This window comes from Doryrhamphus excisus, linkage group LG19, assembly GCF_037039965.1.
Source record: "Doryrhamphus excisus strain RoL-2023G ecotype Guam linkage group LG19, RoL_Dexc_Guam_v1.1, whole genome shotgun sequence".
Classification (NCBI taxonomy): Eukaryota; Metazoa; Chordata; class Actinopteri; order Syngnathiformes; family Syngnathidae; genus Doryrhamphus; species Doryrhamphus excisus.
Genome location: NC_136375.1, coordinates 1,317,388 through 1,327,500, shown reverse-complemented (window position 1 = coordinate 1,327,500; position 10,113 = coordinate 1,317,388). Strand labels below are relative to the sequence as shown.

The following is a 10,113-nucleotide window of genomic DNA, read 5'->3' as shown; positions in this document are numbered from 1 at the left end:
TGTGGGAGGAAACCGGAGTACCCGGGGAAAACCCACGCATGCACGGGGAGAACATGGAAACTCCACACAGGGTGGAATTGAACCCTGTTCTCCTAGCTGTGAGGTCTGCGCGCTAACCACTAGACCGCCGTGCCGCCCCATCTTGTATTTATTACAAGCAGTCCATTCCAGGCACATCTATCCAGCAGCTACTGCCATCTTGTATTTATAAAAAAAATAATAATAATCAGTAGGTTGCCTACAGCCACAGCTGCTAATGCCATTTCTTTTAATTCATTCATTTTCTACCGCTTATCCTCACGAGGGTCGCGGGGGGTGCTGGAGCCTATCCCAGCTGTCTCAGGGCGAGAGGCGGGGTACACCCTGGACTGGTGGCCAGCCAATCACAGGGCACATATAGACAAACAACCATTCACACTCACATTCATAACTATGGAGAATTAACCTAGCATGTTTTTGGAATGTGGGAGGAAACCGAACCCACGCATGCACGGGGAGAACATGCAAACTCCACACAGAGATGGCCGAGGGTGGAACTGAACCCTGGACTCCTCGCTGTGAGGTCTGCGCGCTAACCACTAAACCGCCGTGCCGCCCCATCTTGTATTTATTAAAAAAAAAAAAAAACATCAGTAGGTTGCCTACAGCCACAGCTGCTAATCTTTTAAACTGGTGCGTATTAAGTGGACTCCACTTACAAGACCCGCACCACCAGCATCCCCTTGGTCCAGTTGGGCCACCTCAGTGAAGTCCCCGGTGAAGAACACCTCCTCTGGGATGACCGGGATCTGTGTACGGATAAAAAAAGCAGTCACTTCCACTTCCACGGCGTCCAATCACCTCGTGACCTTCCATACCTGGAAGAGCCATCCCAGTACGGACACGATGAGCAGCTTGTTCAGGTAGAAGGTTTCTCCGCAGGAACCCAGCGTCATTCTCCTTGATGACAGAGAAGGTGAAGGTGCTAGCATTTAACACCTGGTGTGTTTATATTTACGTGAACGGACCAAATGTGTACCTGTAGAGGAGACACAGCGTTCCCAAAACCACCCTGTAGCTGAGAAGCAGTGGACCGGTGAAGTCCAGCATGGAGAGGAACTCCACCAGCCAGGGTACGGTCAGAATGGTGCGCTTCCTCCTCACGCTGCTCCTCAGCACGGCGCAGACGTCCAGCACAGGAACGCTCTGCATACCAGAAATGCTCGCTAACTTCTGTGTTGTATGAATGAACTCCATGTTCTTCTTACTTTGCTCCGTAAAGCCACAGCGGCCTCCTGGATCTCCCTGCAGGGTCTCTCTGATGTTTGGTACGGTAGAAATGAGATGAAACCCAAAAACTTTGCCAGAAGACGAGCGAGGAGAAGCACCGAGGTGAATCGCTGCTTCTCATCCTGATTCAGGAGACACCGCTAAGGGTGAGCGCACATGGGAATCGTGACGCGGTTTTCCACAAGGTGACGAGTACCTGCTGCTCCAGGTCACCATCGCCCTCCTCGTCTTGCTCTCCTCCGACTGAAGCAGGAGGACCGAGGATGGAGACGTCATCCAGCTGAAGGACCTGCTGACACAGGCTGTCCTGAAGGTGCTGGTTCAGCTGACAGCTGGGAAAAATCGCAAAAAAAAAAAAAATTGTAGCAATTTTCACGGATTCACTTCCATGCGACTTACCAACTGGCCGCTTGCAGGAAGTCCCGGAAGAACTCCTGGTGGCCGGGAAAAGAAGGAGGCGGGCACGGGCCGACGACTCCGTGAGGCTGAATGAGACGTTCCTCCAGACGCTTCAGGCGGCCCAGTCCGTCGGCCCCCAGCATGCCGAGCAGGTCGGCGTCGGGGGTGTCGCCAGGGGACCCGCTAACCCGAGGACCTTTGCACATCTGCAAGGAGAGCACCATATTTTCTTATCCGGTCACTTTTATTGCAAATGTTGATCCGAAATTGGACAATGTGTTTGCAAGGGTAGGAAGTACGACATACACACAGGAAGTAATGGATATATTTTTTTTTTAGGTGTACCTCACGCTACAAGCAAAATGAGTACAGAGTACAAAAAATGTGTACACGTTGGCAGGTCAGCGTCAAACGCCAGATCCCACCTGAACGAGCTGCTTCAGGAAGAGACGGGCAAAATGCGAATGGTTCCCAGCGGCGGTCAGCTGACTCATCATTCCTCTGATGACAAACGACAACACAATTAGCATGAGTCGCGGCGCGTCTGGGAGGAATCCTGATGAGACTTGCCGAATCCGACTCCCGAGAACGGCGTCGAAGCTCCAGCCTGGTTCCTTGTGGAAGTCCTCCCATTCCCGCAGCACCTCGTAGAAAATGTCTCTGTGAGGAAGAAGGACATGTTGGATTGCCGAGACACAATTGGGTCTCAAACACATGTCCCGTGGGCCAAATGTGGCCCGCAGGACACTAGTTTGAGGCCCCCCGCCTTGATATGAAAGTTTAATGTTAGATAATGATGCTGTATGTTATCATGTACCCAGAAAAAATTATTACGTTTGATTCATGTTCATGTTAAATAACTGTTAATAGTTATCCTCCCTATCCGTGTGGAAGTGGTAAGTTTTTGGCTATTTTAGTTGAAAGGAAATAACTTGAAGGCTACCGTTTAGGTGGCTAGCTCTCTAGTTTGCGAGTTAGCATGTGTCTCGAGACGCTGCGGTTGCGCAATATGTTGTAAATAAAAAGAGTATAAATGTGACTATAGTCGTGTTTTGTCATGTCTACAGGGCTCTAATAATGCTTTGTTCATTTTAAATCTGAAAAAAATCTTTTTTTAAGTTTTTTTTACAAGTTTTGTTATTATTATTATTATATTTATTTATTACTGATTGATTTTTTTTTATTTTTCATCTTATTTTGTGTAGAAAAATAAAAAGTAAGATATTTGAGAACAGTGGAATGTTTTATCAGAGCTTTTCTTGTAGAAAATCGGAACCAAAGCACTGAAAAAGTTTGTATATTTTTCTGTTTTTAATACATGCGTTTTGTTTTTTTTTTTGGGGGGGGGGCAAACCTGATGTGGCCCAGCCTTGCCCAGACCCCAGCTCCAGTGGCCCCCAGGTAAATTGAGTTTGAGACCCCCTCCTTGAGATCCAAGAGTGCAAAATATCAATACGATTAACTTTCTACTATTAGGAGAACCAGAGTATAGAGAGGGAGGGAGCCACCTGCTGTGGCCCAGCCAAGTGCACTATATTCGGGCACAGACTCCGAGCAGCCGGTGTGCTGCCATGGAGGTCTCTGGTAAAAACCTGTTGCCCTTTTTCACACGCCACGCCACAGTCAGTCGAAAGAATGAGCGCTTGATTTGCTCACCTGCACAGTACAGGTAATGTCACCTGATCGGAGCTTATGTGAGCTATTTTTAAGGCAATAATAACGGCGCACACGTAGCTTATACCTTTGCTTTTTAAAGGTATGGAAGGCCTTGTCGCTGCTGAAGTTGGAGCGGTTATCCGTGGCAGGCTGGAACGGAACCGAGTGGATGAACGTGGAGACGGACGGAGACAGCTGGAAGACATCAAGCGTGCAAAATAGAACTTAGCTAAATACGCTTGAACGTAACCGTGTTGGTTTGTTACCTTGGCTGTGCTTCTGTCCTGCGCCTGAGACAAACGATCTCGGAGATGCGGCGAGAAGGACGCCACTCTCTCGTTCTCCGCCAGAAGACGCAAGGTGCACTTGTCCATGTGAGTCAGCAACCTCACAAACAAAAACAACAAGTAGTACACAATGCTTCCTGTCGGAGTGCGTATGAGCGGACGTGAACACTCACTGATACTGATTCTCCAGAACCTTCACGGCAAAGTACACACAGTTGTGTACTTGTCTCAAGTAGTGTCTCTCCAGAACGTCTACAACAACAACAACAGGTTCTTTAATGTTTTGGTTCTAATCTATTTAGAATGATGGCGTTTTGGGGGTAAAGCTAACCTGAGCCGAGTTCACGCTCGCTCTCCTTCTCGTGGTCTCCATCACAAGCGAGAGGAAAACGAGACGTTAGCAGCTGCATCACAAAGAAAAGCTCCAGAAAAATATTTGGCACCAAGTTCTCTGCAAAACAAAGCAAAAATAAACCAATCGATGTTCCTCTGAAAAGTGTCAAGAACGCCTTGTGGCCCACGTACCAGAAACGCAGGTGCAGTACAGCTCGGCGAGGAGGTCCAGATCCGATGCCGACGTCACTTTGGACAGCTCGGGACAAGCAGTCGCTTGGTCCGGTGTCAACTTGGACGGGACTCTGAGCCCAGACTTGGTTGGGGTGCACGGCTCCTCCGAGGAGGGCGGAGGAGAGCAGGCGTGCTGGGCGCGCTTTGACCTGGAAACAGGAAATACATTTTATGCTACCGATACGGATAATCAATGAGTGATATCAGCTGATACCGATACCAATACAAATCACATACATGCAGTTTTTATTAGTTATTAGTTATTTTTGTAGTGCTGACTCATGATTATGACCCTCATAATTTCAATTTTCTATCTCATGATTGGACTTATTATTATTATAATAAATCATAATATCTCATAATTATGACATTTTATCTCATGACTTCTATTTAACATTTTCCACCTTGAGCTCATGATTATGATCTTCATAATTTCACATTTTTATCTCATAAATCATTCATTATAAATAATTGTCATAATTTTGTTGTTTATCTCATGATTATGACGTATTTTATAAATTCCACTATTGGCTCATGATTATGACCCTCATCACATTTGACTTTTTATCTCATAAATCACAATGTTATCATATTTTCGAATTTTATCACATAAATTCTGAGATTCTCGCAGAATTTCGCACAATTTATTCACTTTTTATTTCATCAATTCAACTTTTAAAAAAATAAAAAAAATAATCTGCCACTTCATTTTATAGCTAAAGAAAGTGCTTGATTTATTTAAAAAAATATTTTTTGAACAAAAACAAATATATCAATATTTTTACATAATATAAAATATATAAATATTACATAATATATATTAATATTTGCATGTGATTGGAATATAAGGTCATATTTAATAGAATGAGTTCCATTCATGACATAATCAATGAGTGAAATCAGCTGATACCGATACCAATACGGATCACATACATGCAGTGTAAATGTTTAAATCAGGGGTCTCAAACACGCGGCCCGCGGGCCAAATGTGGCCCGCAGGACACTACTTTGAGGCCCCCGCCTTGATATGAAAGTTTAATGTTATTTGATATGGATGCTGTATGGTATCATGTACCCAGAAAAAATGATTACGTTTGATTAATGTTCATGTTAAAGGTTAAATAACTGTTAATAGTTATCCTCCCTATCCGTGTGGAAGTGGTAAGTTTTTGGCTATTTAAGTAGAAAAGAAATAACTTGAAAGCTACCGTTTAGGTGGCTAGCTCTCTAGTTTGCGAGTTAGCATGTGTCTCAAGACCCTGCAGTTGCGCAATATGTTGTAAATAAAAAGAGTATAAATGTGACTATAGTCGTGTTTTGTCATGTCTACAGGGCTCTAATAATGCTTTGTTCATTTTAATCTGAAAAAAATCATTTTTTAAGTTTTTTTTATAAGTTTTGTTATTATTATTATTATATTTATTTATTACTGATTGATTGATTTTCTTTATTCTTGATTTGTTTTTTTATTTTTCATCTAGTGTCCTGCGGGCCACATTTGGCCCGCGGGCCACGTGTTTGAGACCCCTGATTTACAACATATTGCGCCACTGCAGGGTCTCGCAAACTAGAGAGCTAGCCACCTAAACGGTAGCCTTCGAGTTATTTCCTTTCAACTTAAATAGCCAAAAACTTACCACTTCCACACGGGTAGCGAGGATAACAATTAACAGTTATTTAACCTTTAACATGAACATGAATCAAACGTAGTAATTTTTTCTGGGTACATGATACCATACAGCATCCATATCAAACTAACATTAAACTTTCATATCAAGGCGGGGGCCTCAAACTAGTATCCTGCGGGCCACATTTGGCCCGCGGGCCGCGTGTTTGAGACCGGTGCTTTTATGTTGTCCAGTGTAATAGTGGAAAGGTTTGCGTCAGTATGACGCTGCAAAGATATGCGATAATAATATTATGTCCGTGTCAATCATAACTGAGCACTAATGATCTGCAGGTGTACCTAAAGCGGCGGCCATTTTGTCAGAAACAGTGTTCCCATTTGCTTACTTCTCTCTCTTTAACAGCGCCCTCTCCTCCATCAGGCTCAGGGGGCTGCTCGCCGTGGACCAGTCGGGACCCTCAGCCGCTCCCGGCGGTGGACTGGGAGCTCTGGTGAAGGGCGTGGAGGTGAAGCAGGTCTTGGGTTTGGAGTGCGGCCGCTCCGCGCTCACTGGCGTCGGGTTGATTCTTCGGGAAGGTTTGCCTCCTCTGGAGGATAAAATGTAATAAATATGAGCGAGGACGGACTACTAACTCCGAGGGGGGGTGTAAAAATAAATAATAACTCACGTGGGGGTAACGGGCGACATGCCAACAGGTGGAAAGTCGTCCAGGTTGTTGAAATTGAGCTGGTTTACAGATGGAGGTGAAACCTGCTGGCTTATGGCACCTCCTCTGCTTGTCCTCCTGACGCTTTCATCACCGTGATGAGCTCCTCGCCCCCCCGCGTGTCTCCCGTGACTTCCGGTTGCCACGCCACCCCCGCCGCCGCCGCTCCTTCGCCGTCCCTTCTGCAGTTCAGGGGAAGACAACATGTAGTCGCCGAGACTGATCTTCTGGCTGGACCGCCGCTCTGACCCCGAGGGTCTGGACGCTGGGCTCCAAGTGTTAGCAAAGGACGGGCTGCTGAAATGACCGGGACCGCTTGAGTCCAACTCCATCCCGGGAGACGCCGACGGCGCCGGGGAAAAGAGCTGAACACGGCTTCCGCTGCGAGAACCGGGAGCGGCGGACCGGCAGGATCTCCTCTCGGAGAAGCCCTGCGACTGAGCGGCAGGTCTGGGCCGTTTGGGGGTCTTGGCGGGCGTGGCGGGGCCATGGGTGAGGGCTTGGCTGCTCTGCTCCCGTAGGAAGTTTAACAAGAACGGGACGAATTCCTGCTTGTGGGACGTTACAGCCGGATCACCGGAGGCTAGCTTGTCACCATCCTGGAACCAACATACACGGATTATATTTTTCGATATTTTTATATATTTTTTATTATTATTTTTGTAGTGATGACTCATGATTACGACCCTCATAATTTCAATTTTCTACCTCAAGATTGGACTTATTATTATTATTATCATAAATCATAATATCTCATGACTTCTATTTAACATTTTTCACTTTGAGCTCATGATTATGATCCTCATAATTTCACATTTTTATCTCAGAAATCATTCATTCATAAATAATTGTCATAATTTTTCATGATTTTGACATATTTTATATTTATTTTCAACTATTGGCTCATGATTATGACCCTCATCACATTTGACTTTTTATCTCATAAATCATAATTTCAACTTTTATCACATAAATTCTGACATTTTTGCAGAATTTCGCACAATTTATTCACTTTTTATTTCAGCAATTCAACTTAAAAAATAAATTTTAAAATATAATCTGCCACTTCATTTTATAGCTAATAAAAGAAAATGCTTGATTTATTTAAAAATAATATTTTTTGAACAAAAATAAAATATATCAATATTTTTACAAAATATAAAATATATAAATATTACATAATATATATTAATATTTTTATGTGATTGGAATATAAGGTCATATTTAATAGAATGACTTCCATTCATGACATAATAATAAAATAAGAATAAAAAAGAAAATATCCCACCAATTGTCTGTATGCCGAATGAGTATTTTTTTTATATTTATAACCAATGTATAAAAATAATTTATTTAAAAATATATTTTTTGAACAAAAATAAAATATATCAATATTTTTACAAAATATAAAATATATAAATATTACATAATATATATTAATATTTTTATGTGATTGGAATATAAGGTCATATTTAATAGAATGAGTTCCATTCATGACATAATAATAAAATAAGAATAAAAAAGAAAATATCCCACCAATTGTCTGTATGCCGAATGAGTATTTTTTTATATTTATAACCAATGTATAAAAATAATTTATTTAAAAAATTATTTTTTGAACAAAAATAAAATATATCAATATTTTTACAAAATATAAAATATATAAATATTACATAATATATATTAATATTTTTATGTGATTGGAATATAAGGTCATATTTAATAGAATGACTTCCATTCATGACATAATAATAAAATAAGAATAAAAAAGAAAATATCCCACCAATTGTCAGTATGCCGAATGAGTATTTTTTTATATATTTATAACCAATGTATAAAAATAAAATACAAAACAATTTCGAAATTAAAGAAAAACAATGACAAGCAAAAAGTGCTTAACAAAACATTTTTTTTGCAGTTGTTTGTGATGATGAGGCATTGTGATTTGTAGTTATTTCGCCATATTGCAAGATAATAATTAATATAAGGTTACATCAGAGAAAAGTAGAGAGTGTGTAGTAATATTTTGCTTAATTTCCTGCATCCACTTCTGATTCTGATTCTGATTTTAGGGCGGAAGACCACATAAGATAATATTGACTGTCATTGTAACTGTATTAATATCCATGACGGCCGCCATGTTTAATCAACATCTTAGTGACACATCAGGAGAGAATGGCCGTCTGGACTCGGCTAACACGCTGGCTATCATCTCTTAAATGATATCTACATGTCGATAATAAAGCATATTCATAATCGGAAAGTCGGGGTCATATTTAAGGCCATGAAATGAACGACTCTCCGTTTCCCAAAACTGTCAAGCTGGCATGGCGTCAGCGGCTAGCATGCTAGCCATGGAGCTAAAAGTTTTGTTTACAATGCCTAACGCGCTGTGTCACCGCCTTCCGCTAACTCCACGAAAGCAAGCTAGAAGCGGGTAAGTCGACAAAGCGCCATTAACGTGTTTCCTACCCACCTGCGCGTTTTTCAGCCAGTCCAACACCTTGCTGATGTGCACTTTCCTCGCCAGTACGGATTCCAAAAGAGCCGCCATTCTGAGCAGTCGCTGCGCGGCTGATGTGCTGAGGGCAAAAGGGGCGGGGCCACTGAGCACACATGCGCACGCCGTGAGTGGTGACGTCTGCAAACACATTGGGGTGGGCGTGGTCTTTTTTGTATTCCTCATCTTCCGTTGTTGTTGATTGGCGGTTGGGGAGTAAAGGGGAGAGACAAACAACACAGTCTTCTTCTACGCGGAAGTGACGTACAATTGCAGAGATGCAACCCCCTCCTGCGGCAAAGTAGTGCTATTACATCCAATTTCTTACAACGTGAGCAGGTTCAGTTTTCTTATATTATTTTACTTTTAATCTCATAAATCATAATTATCTCATAATTTTAACATAATTTTCGTCTATTGTTTGCCATTATTTAATTGACATTTTATCCAATGATTTCGACTTTATATTTCATATTTCCGACTTTTATCTCATGATTACGACCCATATAATTTTAATTTTCTATCTCATGATTGGACTTATTATATCATAAATCATAATTTCTCAATTATGACATTGTATCTCATGATTTCGACATTTTATCTCATGTGTTCTATTTAACATTTTTCACTTTGAGCTCATGATTATGATCCTCATAATTTCACATTTTTATCTCATAAATCATTCGTTCATTCCTAAATAAATAATAATTGTCATAATTTAGTCGTTTATCTCATGATTTTGACGTATTTTATAAATTCGACTATTGGCTCATGATTATGACTTTGGCATTTTTATCACATCGTTTGACTTTTTTTCTCATAAATCATAATTATATCATAATTTCCACTTTTATCATATAAATTCAGAAATTTTCTCAGAATTTCTCACAATTTATTCACTTTTTATTTCATCATTTCAACCTGTAAAACTAAAAAAAAATAATCTGCCACTTCATTTTATAAATAAAATAAAATGCTTGATTTATTAAAAAATATTTTTGAATAAATATAAAATATATTAATATTTTTACATAATATAAATATATAAATATTACATAATATATATTAATATTTGTATATTTAATTGAATGAGCTCAATTC

The 10,113-nt window shown here is 40.9% G+C and overlaps 1 protein-coding gene across 2 annotated transcripts in view; it reads right to left on the bottom strand.

The window, feature by feature from the left end:
* cdan1 (codanin 1) overlaps nt 1-9,140 on the bottom strand; it is a 14,601-nt gene extending 5,461 nt beyond the window's left edge. For both annotated transcript variants that reach the window (XM_058057579.2, XM_058057580.2), the window contains exons 1-16: nt 8,989-9,140; nt 6,474-7,111; nt 6,192-6,392; nt 4,137-4,327; nt 3,943-4,062; nt 3,785-3,863; nt 3,591-3,711; nt 3,410-3,519; nt 2,239-2,328; nt 2,094-2,169; nt 1,669-1,874; nt 1,466-1,601; nt 1,248-1,391; nt 1,019-1,185; nt 858-939; nt 699-788 (exon numbers count right to left, since the gene is read on the bottom strand). In XM_058057579.2, the coding sequence (XP_057913562.2) occupies nt 699-788; nt 858-939; nt 1,019-1,185; nt 1,248-1,391; nt 1,466-1,601; nt 1,669-1,874; nt 2,094-2,169; nt 2,239-2,328; nt 3,410-3,519; nt 3,591-3,711; nt 3,785-3,863; nt 3,943-4,062; nt 4,137-4,327; nt 6,192-6,392; nt 6,474-7,111; nt 8,989-9,066 (2,529 nt within the window). In that variant the 5' untranslated portion in view covers nt 9,067-9,140. The remainder of the gene's footprint in view (nt 1-698; nt 789-857; nt 940-1,018; nt 1,186-1,247; nt 1,392-1,465; nt 1,602-1,668; nt 1,875-2,093; nt 2,170-2,238; nt 2,329-3,409; nt 3,520-3,590; nt 3,712-3,784; nt 3,864-3,942; nt 4,063-4,136; nt 4,328-6,191; nt 6,393-6,473; nt 7,112-8,988) is intronic.
* Between the last annotated feature and the right edge of the window lie 973 nt (nt 9,141-10,113).